The sequence below is a fragment of the Natator depressus genome, chromosome 27 (genome assembly GCF_965152275.1).
Source record: "Natator depressus isolate rNatDep1 chromosome 27, rNatDep2.hap1, whole genome shotgun sequence".
Taxonomy (NCBI): domain Eukaryota; kingdom Metazoa; phylum Chordata; order Testudines; family Cheloniidae; genus Natator; species Natator depressus.
In genome coordinates this window covers 513,966-536,417 of record NC_134260.1, presented here as the reverse complement: position 1 = coordinate 536,417, position 22,452 = coordinate 513,966, and the positions used below count along the sequence as shown (strand labels likewise).

Here is a 22,452-nt window from a genome sequence, read left to right as displayed (position 1 = left end):
TTTTGGCCCAATCCTCCAATTTGTCTAGGTCCTTCTGTATCCTATCCCTCCCCTCCAGCGTATCTACCACTCCTCCCAGTTTAGTATCATCTGCAAATTTGCTGAGAGTGCAATCCACACCATCCTCCAGATCATTTATGAAGATATTGAACAAAACCAGCCCCAGGACCGACCCCTGGGGCACTCCACTTGACACCGGCTGCCAACTAGACATGGAGCCATTGATCACTACCCGTTGAGCCCGACAATCTAGCCAGCTTTCTACCCACCTTATAGTGCATTCATCTAGCCCATACTTCCTTAACTTGCTGACAAGAATACTGTGGGAGACCGTGTCAAAAGCTTTGCTAAAGTCAAGAAACAATACATCCACTGCTTTCCCTTCATCCACAGAACCAGTAATCTCATCATAAAAGGCGATTAGATTAGTCAGGCATGACCTTCCCTTGGTGAATCCATGCTGACTGTTCCTGATCACTTTCCTCTCATGTAAGTGCTTCAGGATTGATTCTTTGAGGACCTGCTCCATGATTTTTCCAGGGACTGAGGTGAGGCTGACTGGCCTGTAGTTCCCAGGATCCTCCTTCTTCCCTTTTTTAAAGATTGGCACTACATTAGCCTTTTTCCAGTCATCCGGGACTTCCCCCGTTCGCCACGAGTTTTCAAAGATAATGGCCAAGGGCTCTGCAATCACAGCCGCCAATTCCTTCAGCACTCTCGGATGTAACTCGTCCGGCCCCATGGACTTGTGCATATCCAGCTTTTCTAAATAGTCCCTAACCACCTCAATCTCCACAGAGGGCTGGCCATCCCTTCCCCATTCTGTGATGCCCAGCGCAGCAGTCTGGGAGCTGACCTTGTTAGTGAAAACAGAGGCAAAAAAAGCATTGAGTACATTAGCTTTTTCCACATCCTCTGTCACTAGGTTGCCTCCCTCATTCAGTAAGGGGCCCACACTTTCCTTGGCTTTCTTCTTGTTGCCAACATACCTGAAGAAACCCTTCTTGTTACTCTTGACATCTCTTGCTAGCTGCAGCTCCAGGTGCGATTTGGCCCTCCTTATATCTTTCCTACATGCCCGAGCAATATTTTTATACTCTTCCCTGGTCATATGTCCAACCTTCCACTTCTTGTAAGCTTCTTTTTTATGTTTAAGATCCGCTAGGATTTCACCATTAAGCCAAGCTGGTCGCTTGCCATGTTTACTATTCTTTCGACTCATCGGGATGGTTTGTCCCTGTAACCTCAACAGGGATTCCTTGAAATACAGCCAGCTCTCCTGGACTCCCTTCCCCTTCATGTTAGTCCCCCAGGGGATCCTGGCCATCTGTTCCCTGAGGGAGTCGAAGTCCGCTTTCCTGAAGTCCAGGGTCTGTATCCTGCTGCTTACCTTTCTTCCCTGCGTCAGGATCCTGAACTCAACCAACTCATGGTCACTGCCTCCCAGATTCCCATCCACTTTTGCTTCCCCCACTAATTCTACCCGGTTTGTGAGCAGCAGGTCAAGAAAAGCGCCCCCCCTAGTTGGCTCCCCTAGCACTTGCGCCAGGAAATTGTCCCCTACGCTTAACAATAACCCGGACAAGGCCGGTCAGGAAGGACAATAACTGTTCATTAACAGCAGGTCTCTGCTGTGGGATGCTGGCTCCCAGCCTTGTTGCTACGTACTGTGGGGGTGGAATCGCAGCCCTGGTTAAGTCAGTGGCAAAACACCCATTGGCTCCCACTGGCCGGGATTTCCCCCTGCTTGGTTCCTGAATTGCAGCTGCAACATCCAGCAGGAACGAGACCCGATGGGAAGGAAGAACAGTTCTATCAGCACAGAAATCACGCAGGACCAAATCCCTGCCTGCCTCCAGAGGGGCTCCCAGCTGCTGCCTGGGGGTGCTGCAGGACACAGTCCTGCCTCGTTCCATGCCATGATGCCCCGGCAGAGTCACTCCTCAGCTGCTACAGGGAGCCACTGGCATAGACGCACCAGCAGCCACACAGCCCTGTGCAGGGGACCTGCGTGCAGGGCCCTTGTGCTCAGTGAATCCTCAGGCCATGTCCCTGCCTCCCCCGACCTCCTCCAATCCACTCACCCTGGTGCTCCGGAGGAGCTGGCTCTCCACCGCCTTCTGCCCCCTGCAGCAGCACCATTCCCTTTGCTCCCAGGTGTGCGTGCCCATGCCAGCGGGGAGTGGAGGGCAGGAGTCACGGCTTGAGCCTGGTCCAACGAAGCTTTTGCCATTGGCTTCAGTAAGGGCAAGTTCAAGCCATACAGCTCCAGCCCAACGTGTGGGCAACCTTGAGCCCGCGACCGGTCCCATTGGAACCCACTGAGCAACTCCCAGGCTTAAAGCTAAGCACGGGCTGGGGAGTGATTTGTGGGAGCAGGGGAATGCACCGAGACCTGTGCTGAGTGTGCATGCGCAGAAACAGCTGCCATGCTGTCCCCATGCTCACTGCCTGCCGGGGAGTCGCTAGGAGCTTGGCCTGAGCTGGGGCTGCAAGATCAGGCCTCCACTTCCACAGGAGTCTGGAAAACAAATCTCTGTCATGAATCTAGAGAGGGCCCAGCTGCCCAGGGCTGGCTAGACCCGGGGCCCTTCATGATGGCCACTGGTGATGCTCCGTGTCCCTTTGGCACCTCTGACACTTCATCTGAAAAAGAAACTGAACAGAGTGAACGGAAGAGGGCAACTCCATTAGCCAAAGGTGAGGAGGCTCCAGCTTATCTAGTACACAGCTCGACACCAGATGGTGCGGCTCTGAGCAAATCCACAGACCGACCAAGACAAAGGATTCAGAGTCAAAGCTAATCAGTTAGGAAGGCCTGTTTTGAAACCCTACCCCATCTGTTTCCACAGCAGAAAGTCCAAGTCCACACTAAAGAGACGTGATAGAAAAGTCTCCCCGCCCCAGTCAGAGGTCACCGTATATGGGAGGAGGAGTTGGCAATAAGATTTAGAAAAGGGAAACAGTATTTCTAAGGTGACTTTTTGCTTTACTATTTTAGGCTTTGCACATATGTTTTGCCCTGATATGTACTATCCTCCTGGAGGATTGTTAATTCATAAGGTGGGAGGAAGGTATTAATCACCAAGAAAGCACTGGGTTTTCCGCAGTAGATTTCAATTCTGTAAAGGCACCCGATCAAGCAATTCATTGTAAATATTCCAGTGCAACCAAACTGTTCTATTACCTGATCTGGCTCCACATGGCAGCCCATGACCTGATGGGATCAAAGATTTCCTGCTCCAGGAGATGTGCATTAGTTAAGTTTTGTGAAGCTGGACTAGGGGTATTTCTGTAGAGAGAAGTGGGAATATTTGGGAACTAGTCCCCATACACCCTATTTTGGTGGCTATTTTCCTTCCACATAATCTAGTTCCTAGACTAAATGGGAACCCAGAAATGCAGCATGGAAATAAATAGTTTATATTCCTACTGTTGAGAGTTGAATGCTTTCTGGTTTAGATGAGTGTTCTGAAAAACTTTAAAAGCTGGCATTTAACCCTGAGAATATAGCTGCAGATTTTTTTTAAACTATGCAAACAAATCTTTAAGACATAATTGCACTTTTACTGTATATAACAAAAATCCATAACGCCTATTCAAATATTCAAAAGAAAGGTGCTACCTTTAAGACATTGGAGATTTTTGTTCACAAAACCTAGTCATTTCTGCAATTATTTTTAATATTATTTCACTTGGCTCATCTCTCTCTTCTCATTCATTGCACTTCAGGAACAATAATGGGGCAAACACCTCAAGTGTGAAATAATATTAAGAAATAATTTTGAAAATAAAAGGAGAGCCATACCCAGTCGTTAACTTCTGAAACACAGCGCTACCATGGTTCTATCGTTTTAAAACGTAGTGTTTCTCTTTCACCAGCAATAGAGAGATTTCACATTTACCTCAGAAGAAAAATACTCAACGCCGCAAGGCGCAGTGAATTATAAAACCTGTAATGAATACGAGGTTCTGCTGAAAAAGTTAAGATGGGTCTGAAATATGGTAATATGGCATTAGCTCAAATGTCTAGCGAGAGGGATACGGGTGCATTCTTGCAGAAGAGATACAAATGGAGTCTTTGTAGGATAGGAAGATGAAAAGTGCTTTCCGTTATACTAACGACTCTTTCACCTCTCGCTCCCCATCCCTTTTTTTCGCCTCACTAGGAGCAGCTCGAGTCTCTGGGCTTGCAACTGGTACAAGAGCCAGGCCTGGGGCCATTTCCAGGTGTGTATCACTGTTCCCATAAATCTCATGCATTTTGTCTGCGATCAGTCCTTCTTTTTCCGGCGCTCCCTCTGCAAAGGCGCCCTCCTCTTGACTATGCCTGTACAGATAAGAAGCCTGTTTCACTGACCGCTTTAGTAAATACCTTCGGAAGGCTCTTTGGATTTTTATGGCACAGACTTCCTCGTGCTTCCTTTTCAAAGTCGTAGTGATGGGTTCATAGGAAACCTTGGATGGGTTGGCAGCCATGAATTTCTCCTCCATTGTGGCTTTCAAGCCGTCCATTTCCCCAGAGTCACCCAGCACTTCTTTAGTCAGTGCAAAGAGAATATCCAGACAGTGGATTTTATCTCCGACGACCATTGGTAAATCCATGGTGATTAATTTAATCTTGTTTGGTTTGGCAATCTTGAGTGGCTCTTGCAAGGTGTCTACAAAATCCGACAGCACGCTGTATGCGATAAACTGGGTGGCATCTGGATCAAACTTTTCCCACGTTTCATAGAACATTTCAAAGTCATCTTCGCAGAGTGGTTCGCTGCTCTCCTCTGTAGCCACGTTGAAGTTTTCCAGGATGATGGCAATGTACATGTTCACAACAATCAGAAAGGAGATGATGATGTAGGTGCAGAAAAAGCAGATGCCAATGGATGGGTTGCCGCAGTCTCCTTTTACCGAACTTCCAGGATTCTCCAAGTCCGGGTCGCAGTCCGGTGGGCCACTGTTCAGGATAGGGTTGAGGAGACCATCCCACCCGGCAGACGTCGTGATCTGAAACAAGCAGATGATGCTGTTCCCGAACGTCTCAAAATTGAAGATGTCGTCGATCCCAGACTCCTTCTTGACGTAGGCAAAGTTGGACATCCCGAAGATGGAGTAGATGAACATCACCAAGAACAGCAGGAGGCCGATGTTGAACAAAGCAGGGAGAGACATCATTAAAGCAAACAAGAGAGTCCGGATTCCTTTTGCTCCTCGGATCAGCCGCAGAACACGCCCAATTCTTGCCAACCTGATCACACGGAAGAGGGTGGGGGACACAAAGTACTTCTCTATGATGTCGGAAAGGACGATACCTGAAAAGGGTGATAAGAAGGTAAGCGTGGCTTGCTGCATGAGCTGAAGTAGGGAAGCAATGGGTAACCTGCTCTGGATCTAGATGCACTCTCTGTGCTGGAGAGCTGAATGCTTGAGAAGGCAAGGGTGCTTAGCAGAGGACCATAAACTCACATGGGCTGGAAAAGGCCTCAGGAAAGTTCCCTAGCCAGTGCTGCTGCACAGTCCTACCTTCCCTGTGATTTGCCATCCAGCCGCCATCTAAGAATCTACCATGTCCCATTGCTGCTTGCCCCATTGCCTGACGTGTTTCATGGTTAAAAGGTTTTGCTTACTGCTCAGTCTAACCCTTGCTCTTTGCTGCTGCCCCCTGGTACTTCTCTTTTGCTACGGGCGACAGTCATGCTTTAGCCCCTCTTCTTCCACACAGGGAGAAGAGGGAGAGGCTGGTGAGCAAGGACGGTGCGGCAGTTAGGGCAGTAGCAGTGGATTTGAGGCATTCTGGGCCATAGACATCCTGTGTGATCTTGGGCCTCATCTGCCTGTCTGTAACGGGGAGAACTGCCCTGCGCCCCAGAGGTGTTCTGAGGATACCGTCCATGGGAACAGGTGGCCCTTATTATTTTGAATGTATGAGATTATCTAAAACAGCCTTGTAGTGCACATGCAAAGGTTAAAATATAGCCAACTCGTTGCTAATGAGACATGCCCTCCCGGAAACAATGAGCTCTCCCGAGTCCTTGCTGCACCCCAGTCCATGCTATAGGGGTGTGCCATACAGTGCCTCCTGAAGAGGGGAGCAAGGGAGCCCTCTGCGAGGTGCCTGGGGTTGCAGACAGACCTGAGCCCCTTGGAGAAGGGAAGGTCTGTCTATGTAGAATCCCTTTATGCGTGGAACCTGGGGAGTTGCTTTGGGCAAGCACCTGGGGTAGGATTTGCGGGAAGCCCTTTAGGGTGCGCACTCAGGGAAGGTTTTAATGAGCACACAGGAAGGAGTTTTTTAGGGTGAGCACCTGGGGCGCAGGACCAGGTTAAGGTATAAGCACAATGGACCCCTGCACCTGGAGTCATGTGAATCTCAGCTTTAATATATATAAATAATCATGTTTCTAGCTCTCCTGGTTGTGAAGAAAGTCTTGAAAACATGCGCTGAGCACGAACAATGCAGTGACAGCTGTCTGAGTCTGCAGACAGCCTGAGACAATTGCTCTAAAAGGGGTGAAATGTCCCATGCATCCCTATGGGCTATTAACTCTGAAACCTACTGCTTTGGGGGCCCTGCCACCCTCTCACCTCTTCTGGGATGACTGATGTTTGTAGGGTGCCCCCACACCGAGTCCTCTATTTGGGGAAGGGGTCAGGGTGGAAATGTGTCCTCCCTCCTATGGGGTGGACTTCTGCCCACCTGAACAGCGCTCAGGGGAGGCCCAGTCTGTCCAAAGAGGAATGGTGGTGGGTTTCTCTAAGGGGCTCATAGAGGGTGTCCACTCCTACCACCACTCCAGCAGGCACAGGAACAGTGGCAGAGCTAGGGCTCAAGGGCAGGGCCTTGGGTCTCCCAGGTAGGGGGGTGCCACCAAACCCATATTTCCCATCTAGCCATTTCTTCTCTATCTTTCAGAGTAACAGCCGTGTTAATCTGTATTCGCAAAAAGAAAAGGAGTACTCGTGGCACCTTAGAGACTAACCAATTTATTTGAGCATAAGCTTTCGTGAGCTACAGCTCACTTCATCGGATGCATCCGATGAAGTGAGCTGTAGCTCACGAAAGCTTATGCTCAAATAAATTGGTTAGTCTCTAAGGTGCCACAAGTACTCCTTTTCTTCTCTATCTTGGTTGCTACAGAACCCACTTGGTGGCTTGCCTGAGTCAATGGAAATGCAGCTGGTGGCTGGCGCTTACCTCCGATGGAGAGGATGACCACCACAAAGTCGAAGATGTTCCAGCCAATGGTGAAGTAGTAATAGCGCAAGGCAAACATTTTGAGCAAGCACTCGCCCGTGAAGACTACGATGAAAATCATGTTGATGTTGTAGAGGATGTTGATTTTGGTTGGGCTTTGGTCATCCGTTTCAACCATCATGGTCACCATGTTAAGACAAATCAGGACCATGATGATGATGTCAAAAGCTTGCTTTGTCACAAAGTCAAACACCAGCCCCTGACATTTGTTCTTTAATACATGGAATGTGGGTGAAGATGGAGGCAGAAGGGCAAGCCAGGAGGTGGAATGGACACACAGGGCACAGCGGAGAATGAAGACAAAAACAGAAAGAGAGAGAGAGAGAAACAGTGTTTAGAAGAGGACAGAGACCCATCTGTCTTATCCCTTGTGCAGTGTGATCATGCAACAAGGATGTGGGCCCAGAGTCTCTCATGGGAGTTAGGCACCAAAATATCTTTGAGGATCTGGGCTGTGCTGCCTGGAGATGCTGTAGGCCCCTCACCCGCTACTGAGGTCAGTAAGTTTTGCAAGATGGAGCCTAGCTGGCATATGCCGATGTCTCATATGCTATGATGTAATAATGACATGTCTCCCAAGCACCAGGCTCAATGACTGGGGCTCCCCACGATGGATCAGGAGGGATAGCTCAGTGGTTTGAGCATTGGCCTGCTAAACCCAGGGTTGTGAGTTCAATGCTTGAGGGGGCCATTTAGGGATCTGGGGCAAAAATTGGGGATTGATCCTGCTTTGAGCAGGGGGTTGGACTAGATGACCTCCTGAGGTCCCTTCCAACCCTGATATTCTATGATTCTATGAACGCCAGTTGTTCATCATGGCAAAAACGGGAAAGGTCATCATTTGAGTTACGGGGAGGGAATGTCTTTTAGTGGACAAAGATGTGTGGTGAAAGAGACAAGCTTTCGAGCTACACAGAGCTGTGACACTCTCAGGACCTTTCCCAGACCTGAAGAAGAGCTCCATGTGGCTCCGAAAGCTTGGCTCTTTCACCAACACAAGTTGGTCCACTAAAAGACGATCCCTCCCCAACCTTGTCTCTCTAGTATCCTGGGACCGACATGGCTACAACAACACTGCAAACAGCATTTGAGTTGTACCTTTTCAAAAAAGTCAGTCACAATTGTCTAATTATTAATTATCCCCATTTTCCATTCTAGGACTGTTAACAGCTGCCAGGAATAGTGCAAAGCTGGGGATTTTCATAAGAGCCGCCATACTGTGTCAGACCAACGGTCCCTCTATCCCAGTATCCTGTCTCCAAGAGCGACCGCTTAAAGAGCTTCACGGGGAGTGCACAGAACAGGCCAATTTTGGAGCGACCCACCCCTTGTCTTCCACTCCTGGCTTCTGACAGTCAGAGGTTTAGGGAGACTCAGGGCATGGGGTTGCATCCCTGGCCATCTTGGCTAATAGCCATTGATGGACCTATCCTCCATGAACTGATTAATTCTTGTTTGAACCCAGTTATATTTCTGGCCTTCACAACATCACCTGGCAACGAGTTTCACAGGTTAGTTGTACAATGTGGTGAAAAAGTACTTCCTCTTGTTTGTATTAAACCTGCTGCTTATTAATTTTATCGGGTGACCCCTGGTTTTTGTATTGTGGGAAAAGATAATTAACACTTCTCTCTTCCTTTTTGCTACACCAGTCATGATTTTATAGACCTCTGTCTTATCCCTCCTTAATCGTCTCTTTTCTAAGCTGAATAGCCCAAATCTTTTAAATCTCTCCTTGTATGGTAGCCAGGCCAGACCCTTGATTACCTTTGTTGCCCTTCTCTGAACCTTTTCCAGTTCCACTAAATCCTTTTAGAAATGGGGCGACCAGAACTGCATGCAGTATTCGAGGGCTGGATTTAGAGAGTGGCACTGTGATATTTTTGTCTTGGTTTCTATCCCTTTCCTAATAGTTCCTAACATTCTGGTTGCTTTTTTAACCGCTGCTGTGCACTGAGCAGATGTTTTCAGAGAACTCTCCAGTGACTCCAAGATCTCTTTCTTGAGTGGTAACAGCTAATTTAGACCAGTGGTTCTCAACCAGGGGCCTGAGGCCCCCTGGGAGGCTGCGAGCAGGTTTCAGGGGGTCCACTAAGCAGGGCTGGCATTAGACTTGCTGGGGCCCAGGGCAGAAAGCCGAAGCCCCACTGCCTGGAGCTGAAGCCGAAGCCTGAGCAACTTAGCTCTGCAGGGCCCACTATGGCGTGGGGCCCCGGGTAGTTGCCCTGCTTGCTCCCCCTTAATCCCAGCCCTGGCTTTTATATGCAGAAAAAACAGCTGTTGTAGCACAGGTGGGCCGTGGAGTTTTTATAGTGTGTTGGGGGGGGCCTCAAAAAGAAAAAGGATGAGACCCCCCTGATTTACACCCCATCATTAGAAGCACTTAACTATCCTCGGCACCTTTGAAAATCTGAACCTGAATGCTTGGCAGAGCCAAATGTGCAGCAATTCCCGGGGAGGTAAAAGGCCAGAGGTGAAATCCTGCTCCCAGGGAAATCAATGGGAGTTTTGCCTTTGGCTTCAGTGTGGCCAGTGTGGCCCATGCCCAAGCCTGAGCAAACCCTGAGCATCATGGATTTTGCCACAAAACTCATTGCCCATGATGCACATCAAGCTGTAACTCTGACATATATCTGGGAGCATCACATGAGGCTCACGCAGAAAGGAAAACACATGCACTACGAGAAATTACAGTTCAAAGATGGAGCAGTGACAGAATCGTGTTTGCTAGAAAGAGAACAGCGGCAAGCCGTTTGGAAGTTTTAAGGAAAGGAAAACTTAAAGAAATCCAAACGAGCAAGTGATTTATGAAACTGGTAACAGGAAAAGGAGATTTGGGAGATAGTGTCACAGGAATAACAATCTTTCACATCGCCCTTTTCATCAAGAGATCTCAGAGTGCTTTACAAAGCACATCAGTATCATTATCCCTATTTTACCAATGGGGAAACTGAGGCACAAGCCGGTGAAGTGACTTGTCCAAGATTGCCCAGCAGGCCAGGGTCAGAATTGGGACGAGAACTGGGTCTCCTGAGCCCTGGTGACTGCTCTAGCCACCAGGCCACACTGCCTCTTCCCCTTACAGACCTGATGGACTCAGCCAGATTCAAAATTCAAAGGAAGTGGCATTTTTAAAACCGCTGCCACTCTCACCATTCCAGCAAACCAAGGGGCTGTGCTCGTGGTCCCAGCAGGGCCCTTCTGTCCTAGCAGCATTTGAAATGGCTGGGGACACCTAACACACTCAGTGTGCGCACTCCAGCGCGTCCTGCCAGATGCCCACACGTGCTGGCTTGGCCTCTAGAACAGCACGGGCCAAACTGGTTTTATCTGATTTGTGGGTTTTGAGCCTTCTGGGGAGAAGCTGCCTGCTCTCCCACAAGTGCTCCCTGATCCCCTTGGCTGCTCAGAGGAGTCACCACATACCTTCCCCTGTCTCCTGGGCTGGGGGAGCTGCCTCTCCACCGCTAGCCATTGCCCTCCATTATCACTGCCCTGCATCCTCCCCACACCTTTCTTCCTTCCTCTCACCTAGGAACCACGGGCAGGGGGATGGAATCGCCTGGGCTGGATGCTAACCAGGGCATGGGGCGAACACTCTGTGCTTGTGAAAAGGGCTACCGGACGATGGGTGGGCAGGATGCTGCGGGCACGTCTCAGCAGAAGAGCTCTAGCACCATGGGTGGCCATGGGGAAACCTCCCACCTAATGGACTCAGCATTTCCTGGGAGGTTTCCTCTCCACAGGGCTGATTCTGGGAGATGCTGAGTGCCCCCCACCCCGATGCACTGAGCACGGTCAGCTCCCAGCGAGAAAATCAGTCCTTGGCACTTCTCAGGGTCAGGTGCTTGGCAAGTACTCAAGCAAGTACTCAGTGTACCTGGGTAAGTACTCAGGGTCAGGTCCTGGCCCCTGGGGGGTAAGCCCTCAGTCAGAGAAAGAGACCATAACAAAAAGAAAGCGGTCTATGATGCATTAAATACTCCACTAGTACTGTATGGCTGAAGGGCTTGGGTTCCCAGGGCGCTCACCCAACATGCTACCTCTCTGAAACTCCAGTCCTGGCTGAGTCCAGGGCTGCTCATTGCCAGATGTAAAAGCCCGGAGCTCTTTGTGGAGTGGTAACAGTGATCTGAGGTGCATCACAAAACCCGATCCCCCCGCTGGACACCTGGTCCCGGCTCACGCTTGTCGGCACCATTTCTGTTTCTAAACACCCCCTCCCACTAGCTCTCAAACACTTTTAACGTGCCATACATGGGGTCTGGGGATTGGCTTCTGGGGCTTCTTTGATCCAAGCTTTTTCATGGCGTTGTAGTATTTCTTCTGCTCCTCCGTCATGAAGATGTCCTTCCCTCCAAAGTATAAAAGGAATCGCCATTATTAGACTTGGATACATTTTGGTTTTTAACAAGCATCTGCACCAGCTTCCAGTAACACTGGGAGGAATTTGCTGCTCCTGGCAAGTCTTGGGGCTTGGGTACACTACAAAATTAAGTTGACTTACGTTGACGTACAGCTACTGCAGTAATTAAAGCAGTGGTTCATGTCCACACTATGCTCCTTCTGTCAGTGGTGCATGTCTTCCCCAGGAGTGCTTCTACTGACTGAAGGGAGGCATTGTGGGGCACTGACAGCTGGAGTCTCGCGGCCCCAGCTGTCAGCCAGGCGTGGGGTTCACAGTTGCCCCCTGCCCTGGTGCTGACAGCCAACAGGCGATGTAAGTAACGCAATGTCTGGATGGACATTGCATCGCCCTGACTACATTGATTTAAGCGCTACACCTCTCGTGGGGGTGGAGTTATTAGGTCAAGGTAGTGGGTGACTTACATCGCCAGGGGCACCGTTGTAGTGTAGACACTGACACAGTGAGGTTGACGTTAGCTGCCTTACACCCACCCAGCTCTGTAGTGTAGACCAGGCCTTGCTCTGCTGGGAGCAGCTTCTCCTCAAGTTCAGACTCCCTGTCCTCTGTCTTCTAGAGTCTTTTCTGCCCTGCTTTTCTTTACTCCACCCAAGAATGGAGCTTGCTTTAACTGCAGCCATGTTTTAGCCAGAGCTACTCGCAGTGGCTCATGTCTCTTTCCTTGGAGGATCCCACCAGCTCAGCAAACCCTGCTGGCTCCTGAATCCCAGCTGCCCTGGTGCTTCCTAGCCTGTCTGGAGTTCCCCATAATCTTCTAGGGTTTTTCCGAATGGAAGCAGCTCAGTGTCATCACCCATCACCCGGCCGCTCCCTCCCCGCTCTGAGTTTCTCCAAGGGGGGCAGGGGTTGCCTGTGGGTCCCACCCCTGGAATCTGGGGTTCACTCTGAGACCAGCTGGAGTGCAGGAGATCCATGGGTGCTAGGGCACCATCCTCCTAGCGGCTCAGTGCCTCCACAACACCCCTGAGTGCCCAGTCCCAGGCCCCTGCCCCCCAGCGACCCCAGCAGAGCACCGAGGGCCAGGCCTGGCAATGCTGATGCTTCTGGGCTCAAAATCAAATAGAAAAGAGACTCCCTCTCTGCACCTTCTTTGGTTTTTCTGAGTACTTTCCAGGCCCCCTTTACACACCGTAAATGAGAAAACCCCTGGGATGTGACTTCTCAGGTTCCTGTGAGGAGCTCATTTAGCAACCCCAGTGATCGGGAAGAGCGGGCACCAGCATGGCAGGGAACTGCCCAGGGGACTCTCAGCTCATGCGAAGCAGCTCCTCTGCCCCTAGGCTGGGTCTGCTCCTGTGTCAGACCTCCCACTGTGACCCCATGCCCCCGGGTCTGCACCCTCGCCCAGGAGCTGCAATTCGCCGCCCGCCGCAGAGCGCTCCTTCCTGGCCTGCCTCCTGAAGCTCTGCGCTAGGAATGACTGCGGGGCAGTGCTCTGGGTTAGCAGGAGGCCGGACTAGCTGATCCCAATGGACCTGTCCAGATCTCTGGGGCCACGGGAATGCCAGGAGCCCAGGCGGGCCAGGAGATACTTATCTTTTTCTTTTGCTGGTTGAAGTTGTCGATAATGACACCGATGAAGAGGTTGAGGGTGAAGAAGGCGCCAAAGATGATGAAGATGACGAAGTAGATGTACATGTAGAGGTTGGTCTCATACAGCGGCTGTTCTTCGATCTGAGTGGGGAGAAGGGGATGCATGAGTGCAGGGCACAACCCACTCCCCCCACGCCCCAGGCATGGGGTCACTGCTGCACTGCAGGATGCTGGGAATGCTGAGAACCCAGCCTCCCCCGACATGGGAACCTGAGGTGCCTCCATGCCCAGAGCCTGCTCAGAGGCGGACTAAGATTTATTGGGGTCCTGGGCACAAAGAACAAAGAATGCCCACTGCTCCTCCTCTTCCCCCAAGGCCCCGCCCCCGGCCAGGCTGGAAGCTGGAGACAGCCTGTGGTAAGAGCTGCCCAGGGAGCCTGGTCCGCTCTGGGGAGCCCCGGACCCTCCACCTGCCCTGAGACGCTCCGAAAAGCTCCATTCCGCAGAACGTCAATCTGCCCCCGGCTGCAGATGTCAAGAGGGAAGGTCAAGAGCAGCTCCCGGGATAGGGGGACTGGAGGGTTTGGCTACAGGAAAGAAGTGGGGGCACAGGGTGGGGGGGACAAAGCTTCTGTCCCAGAAAAGAAGGGGAGATCTGACAGTTTGGGGTCAGGTTGGAGCACTTTATGGGGAGCTGGTTTCTGGGGACCAGGCTGGGGGTGCTGGCAAGGCAAAGGGGAAGGGTGGCGCCTGCAGAATGTGAGATCAATGAAACATCAGACTGTGTCCTGTTCCCATAGTTCGCTGCTCAGCTATGGGACAGGGTGAGAGCTCCACCCCTCCCTTCCTGGCTCCTCTGCCCCCCACCTGCCCGAGCCCCCCAGCTGGGTGCGTGTGGGGCCTGGATCAGCCTGCCAGTGCCAGGGGGCAGAGCACAGAGAGAGTGCCCCTCAAAGCCCAAAGCAGGCCCCAGGGCCATGCTGAACCATGTAGGGCAGGGCTCCTTGTCCCAGCATGCCCTGCGAAGCCAGGCATGTCGACGAGAGAGCTGCAGTACACGCTCCTCTCTCTGTGTCACCTCACCTCGCGGGAGTCCACGGCCGCATACATGATGTCCATCCAGCCTTTGAAGGTGGCCTGCCGGGACAGCACAGAGCAGTGGAGTCAGTCCCCAGGGGAGCTCAGCACATTGGCTGCTGAACATCTGGCCCCCAGGCTGTGGAATAACCAGGCTTAAATTCCTGTCCTAACTCAGGCAGATCAAGGATGTAAGCCTGGGGCTTCTGCCTCCCTCAGAAGTGTGCTAACCACAGGGCTCTCACAGGGTCTAGCACAGCCTCTCCCGCTAGGACCAGAGATTCCAGCCGAGATACGAGGAGCCTTCCCAATGAATGGGTCGCTAAAACCGAGACATTTCCAGGGGAAGTTCCCCCTTTGACGAATCGGCATTTGGACAAAAAAACCCTCACGTCGAAAAATTCCCAAGCAGCCTGGCATGGAACAACCAAAAGCCCCACCCATGCTCCATTCGGGGAGAAGCTACACTGATCTCTGGAGATGGCACTTTACGTCTGTCTGGGGAGCCAGGAAAACTGCAGTGTCACCCAATGGGGCAGGCTGGTGTCAGCCACTGAGCTGGACCAGGAGCTGTCTCAAACTCCAGCTTTGCTAAACAGAAGTCTAGCTGACCCCTCGGCTTCCCAGTTAGCTTCCAGGCTGCATTTGTACAGCACACAGCTGACTGATCACTGCCTAGGTGTTAACCTGTAGCACCTGATCCTGAGTCTCTGGCAATTCGGGGGGGGTTGGACCATTCACTCCACCAGGAGTTGGAGCGAGCGTGGTGTTTGTGACTGAACAAAAGAGGGTGCATATCTCGTTTCCTGCATTAGATGGCATGACACTACAGCAGGGGAAGCTGAGCACCAGATGGGTGATCAGCTAGGGCGGCACTGTGATGTGATTGCGCCCACCCAGTTCCCCTGGATGCAGGGGGAGTTCCCTAGGCCCAGTCACCGAGCAATCAGACTTTATTTAAAAACAAGGCAGAGGAAACTGCAGAGGTGAGAGGGGGAGGAGGCAGGAATCTCCGTGGCAGGGAGATCATTTAGGCTGCAGAATCGTCTCCGTAAGGCCCAAGAGGAACTAGATTGGACAAAGCATTAGAAGTGTCCTCAAGGGAAGAACAGGCTGGAAATGAACTGCAAGATCTACCAGCTCTTGTCCATCTCGGATGCCTAGGACTCTAGGACAGCTGTCTCGTACCTTTTGCTCTGAGCGTTTGTTCCATCACTTGACTAGGGATTGGTCTTTTGCTCCCTTAATAGTAATGGCCGCAATCATCCTACTTCCTTTAATAAAGAATGGTGTGTTAAATCCCTGTCCCGCCCACCATGCCCCACATTCTCTGGTAGCTCCCCCAGTTCTACACGCCATTCTAGAAAGGATTGTCAATGGCCTAGCTAATTAGTGAGCGTAACCCCTTAGGGCGCAGTATCATCTGGATAGGTTGACTGGAATAGGTTCACATTTTCCAAGCATTCCTTTACGTCCTCTCCAGTGAAAGCTAATTTCTGCTCATGGCCCCATGACGTCTCACCTGTTCCAAGCTCTTGTGTGTGTGTGTGTGAAATCTAGATTTTGGAATTAAGAGGCATCATGATCCAGTGGACTGGCAGCTGGCTTGGCAGGCAGGAGACCTAGGCCTTGATCCTCAAAGGTATTTAGGCTCTTAATTGCCATTGATTCCAAAGGGAATTAGGCACCTACATGCCTTTGATGAGCTGAGCACTGGGTGCCAATCTGACCTGTAGGAGGTGACCTTGGGCAAGTCCCTTCCCCTTTCTGTGCCTCAGTTTCCCTCACCCCTTCTGTAAAATGGGGCTAATCATTTGGTCCTATCTATTTTTCCTGTAAGCTCTTTGGGGCAGGGACGGTCACTCACTCGGCACTAGCACAGCGGGGCCCTGATCTTGGTCAAGACTCTAGGTGCTACTGTCAGGTACATAATGATAAAATAGAGCCCGGCAGCCTGGTGGTTAGGAGCTGCAGGGGAGCCTCTCGCTCGGCATCTCCCGGCTGGGGAGCTGTGCCAGCCTGGGGCTACCTCAGGCCAAGAGCTGCTGCATGGCGGCGTACTTACCACCTGCAGCAGGGACAGGTAGCCCAAGCCCACGTTGTCGAAGTTGACCTTGACGTTGACCCAGCGCACCTGGTTGGTGTGGAGCAGCGCCAGGCAGTCGCTTTGGTTGTTCACCTCGCTGATGTCAAAGAGCTCGTCCGTGGTGGTGTTGATGCACCGGTAGTACTTCCCCGCAAACAGGTTCACCCCCATGATGCTGAATATCAGCCAGAAGATCAAGCAGACCAGCAGGACGTTCATGATGGAGGGGATGGCACCCAGCAGGGCGTTCACCACCACCTGCAACGGAGGGGAGAGAGGGCAGGGCTGGCCTAGGGGAAGCGGCTCGGGACTTGGCGAGGGGCAGTTCTGTGGCTGGGTCCTAGCTCTGCTGCTTGGACGGATTACAGGTACCCCGCACCTGGGGGCAGCTGCGACTCCTCAAAGCCCCCTTGACAGTTACTATGCTGCAGGTGCAGTTACCTGCAGTTCCTGTGTGAGGCACACCCCACCACGGCCAGATCTGAGCCTCCCCACTCCACAAAGCCGAAGAGCGCACGGGATGTGCCGCCCGGGAGAGATGGGACCTTGTCTAGCTGGAACGGGACTGTCTACACTGCGGTCAGCAGTGTGATTGCAGCATGTGTAGACATACCCACACTGGCTCTGATGTAGCTAGATAACTGAGTGCCAAGAGCAGGAAAGCCATGGCAGCATGGGCGGTTGCACAGGTTAGCAGCATGGCCTCCTGGGCCTACGCCCGCCTCTTCCATTTCGAAGCTCTAGGCTGGCACCGCGGAGGAGAGAGGAGCAGGCAGGGGGCCAGGCACATGCCAGGTGTGGTGCAATCCAGGGCTGAACTTGGAGGGCATTAAAGTTGGAGCAACTGGGCTTCAAAGAGTGAGGCCCAGAGGAGAACATCTCCCCAGGCGGGCTGCGTTACCCCATGCACCACCAACGCCAGCTGGAGAGCGAATCCGAGTCTTCCGAATACAATTTGGGGGCCTGGCCCCTCTGTGCTCACCCTGCCCTTCCCTCAGCTCTGTGCAGGGAGCCACCAGCCTGGCAGGAAGTCCTGTCCCCTGCCCTCTGTGAGCACTCCACGCTCCCCATTGCTGGGTCTGTAGGGGAGCGATCCAGTGTTGCCCACTCATGGCGAGTCTCAGGGTAGTTGAGGATCTTGTTAAAGCTCCAGCTCCTGGAAGCTGGTGATTTCATGAGAGTTCTCAGCTTTCAGTAAAGAAGCAACATGTCTAGCCCTTGTGATTGCAGAGAAAAGCTTCAACATGTGACCCCAAAAGAACAGCGAAGGAACTTGCCAAAGTTACTAGTTTTAGAATCTCATGATTTTAGGTCTATCTCCAATATCCAAAGGCTGGGTTTTGGCAATGCAGGCAGCCATTTCCTCTGAAAAGCCCTTTCGAGAAGCGCCAGGGCATAGCGCCAGGGCCAATGCATTGGTTCCCTAGGCCCTCACACCAAGAAATACCTAGCGGCTCTGGGTCTACCAGGTGCCAGCAACCCGGGGCCACACCCAGCCAGGAGGCCTGGCAAAGGACCTACCCTCATGCCTTCGAATCTTGACAGAGCCCGCAGTGGTCGCAAAGCCCTAAGAGTCCTCAGCGATTTGATGGCGCCCAGTTCAGAATAGCCCAGCCAGTTTGCTGTCAAGCTGATAATGGAAACCTTGGGAGAAACCCAGAGCCATTAGCAGGGGCGCTGATGGACCCGAGGCAGCTCCAGAGGAGATGGCAACTTGCATTGGCGCTGACATCCTCTGTTCCCAGGGGGATGCTCGACCCCTGCACTGCCCCAGGCCCTGCCCCCACTCCACCCCTCCCCCCAAACCTCCACCCCGCCTCTTCCCACCCCTGCTCTGCCCCAGACCCTGCCCCCACTCCACCCCTCCCCCCAAGCTCCCACCCCACGTCCCACCCCACGCCTCCTCCCCCGCCTCTTCCTGCCCCTGCTCCTTCCCTGCCCCCTCAGCACCTCCTGCACGCTGGTTGTGGGGGGTGCAGGTGCTGGCAAGGATGGGGAGGAGCTGATGGGCAGGGCCGCTGGCGGGCGGGAGGTGCTGGCGGGGGGAAAGGCACTGATCCATGGGGCTGCCGGAGAGTGCTGAGCACCCACTACATTTTTCCATGGGTGTTCCAGCCCCGGAGCACCCATGGAGTCGGCACCTATGGCAACGTGCTGCCTTCCCCTGCAAGGGCCCGCACCTCATTTCCCATCCTCGATGGACATTTCCCACCCGGAGGGTTGGCGCTCAGAGGCTCAGCCCGCTGGTTACGGGGTGAGCCTGGGGTTCAGGGGACCCTGCTTCTCCGCACATGCCATGGGTGACCGTGGGCCAGTCTCTTGGGGGCGATCTACACAGCCTGGGCACCATAGGTGGTGCGTGACACTTGTGTTAGGTGCAAGCGCTGGAAGCTCCCTAGAAGTGGGGGAGGCCACTGGTGCCTGGACAGTGGCCCTGCCTCCCGCTCCGCCCTGGGGCCCCCCCACTCCGCCTTTTCCCCTGAGGCCCTGCCCCCACACCGCCTCTTCCCCCAGGCCCTGCCCCCCACTCTGCCTCTTCCCCTGAGGCCCTGCCTCCCACTCCGCCTCTGCCCCCAGGCCCTGCCTCCCACTCCGCCTCTGCCCCCAGGCCCTGCCCCCCACTCCGCCTCTGCCCCTGAGGCCCTGCCTCCCACTCCGCCTCTGCCCCCAGGCCCTGCCTCCCACTCCGCCTCTGCCCCTGAGGCCCTGCCTCCCACTCCGCCTCTGCCCCCAGGCCCTGCCTCCCACTCCGCCTCTGCCCCCAGGCCCTGCCCCCCACTCCGCCTCTGCCCCTGAGGCCCTGCCTCCCACTCCGCCTCTGCCCCCAGGCCCTGCCTCCCACTCCGCCTCTGCCCCCAGGCCCTGCCCCCCACTCCGCCTCTGCCCCTGAGGCCCTGCCTCCCACTCCGCCTCTGCCCCCAGGCCCTGCCTCCCACTCTGCCTCTTCCCCTGAGGCCCTGCCTCCCACTCCGCCTCTGCCCCCAGGCCCTGCCCCCCACTCCGCCTCTGCCCCTGAGGCCCTGCCTCCCACTCCGCCTCTGCCCCCAGGCCCTGCCTCCCACTCCGCCTCTGCCCCTGAGGCCCTGCCTCCCACTCCGCCTCTGCCCCCAGGCCCTGCCCCCCGCTCCAAATCGCAGAGATGCTCTTTCCTGCTCCATTGCTCGAGCAGCAACTTACATCCACAATGAGAAAATCGAGCCAGCACCAGGCGTTGGTGAAGTACACCTTGAAACCATAGGCCACCCACTTGAGTAGCATCTCGAGGACAAACACGTAGGAGAAGATCTTGTCAGCGTACTCCAGGATGGTGCGGATCACCTTCCGCTGCTCAATGTAGATGTCTTCAAAAGCCTAGGAGAGGCGCAGAGCTAGATGAGTCGGGCTTCCATGAGATGGGCTCCCAGCAGAGGGATTCACGGCTACAGAGTGACAGGAGAGCAGCAGCCGGACTAAGGCCTTTCTCCTTTTGCTGCATTTAAAGGGCTCTGGTGGTTTTAAAGGGCAAAAATTTCCAAAGCACTTCAGTGACTTAGGAACCTAAAGCCCATTTTCAAAAGTGACAGACACTTTGGGCCAGATTTTGAAAGGTAGTTGGGCACCCAAAGGTGCCAATGAAATCAATGGGAGATAGGCGCAGAGGGCATTTGAAAATCCCACCGAGTGCCTATTTGCATCTTTAGGCACCTAAATACCTCTGAAATTCTGACCCCTTGAAGCCTATGTCCATTGACAGTGCCACTCCTAAGTGCCTAAATCACTTCTGAAAATTGGACTCAGGCCCCTAAGTCACTTAGACACATATGAAAATGTTACCCCCAGAGTTGCAGAGAGGAAGGTCTCAAGAATGCAAACAAGGACTTACTTTTGCAGCCCGGATGTATTCAGTCCAAATACTTAAAGGGGAACCAAAAACAAGCTGAACCATGACTTACTGTCTGACCAACTTCAAACCATCACTCAGGCACTAGGATAGCAAAGCAATAACCAGCTGCTAACGCTAAACCAATCAATACAATAATCTTGTCTAATGAGTGTCCCCTGACAGCCAGGGCCACAGAGCTGATGAAAAGTGATAAAACCATCTCCTTAAAATCAAGCCACCGTTACAAAAAAGTTCTCCGACAATGCTGAAGAGTGGGTGGTATTTGCCAAAGGGGGAATGGACTATACGCCCCGCAGCTTGGCCACCCGAGCAGACCCACAGTCATCTAGGACATTCTAGGGGAATGGATCTGCAAAAGTTGTGTTTGGTTCTGACACCATCTTTCAAAGAGCAGGGCCCTGGGGCAGTGGAGAGGAAGGGTGTCTCCTGGAGCTTTGGGAGTCCCTAGGAACAGCCAATTTTGGGGCCATTCGAGGCTTTTATAATCTAGGTTGCAAACCTTTGCGGGTTACAAAAATCCCTTCCAAATGGGAACAAATGAAATGAAGTTTGCCGGAGTGTGCGGGAGTTGTGAACAATCTCATTTATTCATCTAAATTGATCATTAACACTGAATATAAGAACAGCCATACTGGGTCAGACCAAAAGATACTAGCCTAGTATCTTGTCTTCTGGCCAATGCCAGATGCCTCAGAGGGAATGAACAGAACAGGTAATCATCAAGTGATCCATCCTCTGTCACTCATTCCCAGCTTCTGGCAAACAGAGGATAGGGATACCATCCCTGCCCATCCTGGCTAATAGCCATTGATGGACCTGTCCTCTATGAACTTATCTAGTTCTTTTTTCAACCCTGTTATAGTCTTGGCCTTCACAACATCCTCTGTCAAGGAGTTCCACAAGTTAACTGTGCATTGTGTGAAAAAATGGTTCCTTTTGTTTGTTTTAAACCTGCTACCTATTAATTTCATTTGGTGACTCCTAGTTCTTGTGTTATGAGAAGGAGTAAATAACACTTCCTTATTTACTTTCTCCACACCGTCATGATTTCATAGACCTCAATCATATCCCCCCTTAGTCATCTCTTTTCCAAGCTGAAAAGTCCCAGTCTTATTAATCTCTTCTCATATGACAGCCGTTCCATACCCCTAATCATTTTTGTTGCCCTTTTCTGAACCTTTTCCAATTCCAATTTTTGGAGATGGGGCTATCACGTCTGCACACAGTATCCAAGATGTGGGTGTACCATGGATTTATATAGAAGCAATATGATATTTTCTGTCTTATTATCTATTCCTTTCTTAATGATTCCCAACGTTCTGTTCGCTTTTTTGACTGCTGCTGTGCATTGAGTGGATGTTTTCAGAGAACTCTCCACAATGACTCTTAAGATCTCTCTCTTGAGTGGTAACAATTAATTTAGACCCCATCATTTTATATGTATAGTTGGGATTATGTTTTCCAATGCACATTACTTTGCATTTATCAACATTGAATTTCATCTGCTATTTTGTTGCCCAGTCACCCAGTTTTGAGAGATCCTTTTGCAGCTCTTCACAGTCTGCTTAGGACTTAACTATCTTGAATAATTTTGTATCATCTGCAAATTTTGCCACCTCCCTGTTTATCCCTTTTTCCAGATTGTTTATGAATATATTGTATAGGACTGGGCCCAGTACAGACCCCTGGGGGACACCACTATTTACCTCTCTCCATTCTGAAAACTGACCGTTTATTCCTATCCTTTGTTCCCTACCTTTTAACCAGTTACCAATCCATGAGAGGACCTTCCCTCTTATCACATGACAGCTTACTTTGCTTAAGAGCCTTTGGTGTGGGACCTTGTCAAAGGCTTTCTGAAAATCTAAGTACACTATATCCACTGGATCCCCCTTGTCCACATGCTTGTTGAACCCCTGAAAGAATTCTGGCAGATTGGTGAGGCATGACTTCCCTTTAAAAAAAACATGTTGACTCTTCCCCAACAGATCCTCTTCATCTATGTGTCTGATCATTTTGTCCTTCACTATAGTTTCAACCAGTTTGCCTGGTACTGAAGTCAGGCTTACTAGCCTGAAACCTAATGATGGCATTTTACTGTTCAACATTAACTATTTTGCCGCTGATCAGAGCAAAACATCCCCAGTTGTGGTGCTTAGCCCACAGCCCCAAACTGCCTCCCCTACCTGGCCAGGTGC

At 52.1% G+C, this 22,452-nt stretch overlaps 1 protein-coding gene across 1 annotated transcript in view; it reads right to left on the bottom strand.

The window, feature by feature from the left end:
* Nucleotides 1–4,113: 4,113 nt before the first annotated feature.
* SCN4A (sodium voltage-gated channel alpha subunit 4) overlaps nucleotides 4,114–22,452 on the bottom strand; it is a 111,394-nt gene continuing 93,055 nt past the window's right edge. Inside the window, exons 18-25 of the mRNA XM_074940960.1 lie at nucleotides 19,549–19,722; nucleotides 17,893–18,015; nucleotides 16,351–16,629; nucleotides 14,292–14,345; nucleotides 13,212–13,349; nucleotides 11,507–11,611; nucleotides 7,190–7,460; nucleotides 4,114–5,306 (exon numbers count right to left, since the gene is read on the bottom strand). Coding sequence (XP_074797061.1) covers nucleotides 4,114–5,306; nucleotides 7,190–7,460; nucleotides 11,507–11,611; nucleotides 13,212–13,349; nucleotides 14,292–14,345; nucleotides 16,351–16,629; nucleotides 17,893–18,015; nucleotides 19,549–19,722 — 2,337 coding nt within the window. The remainder of the gene's footprint in view (nucleotides 5,307–7,189; nucleotides 7,461–11,506; nucleotides 11,612–13,211; nucleotides 13,350–14,291; nucleotides 14,346–16,350; nucleotides 16,630–17,892; nucleotides 18,016–19,548; nucleotides 19,723–22,452) is intronic.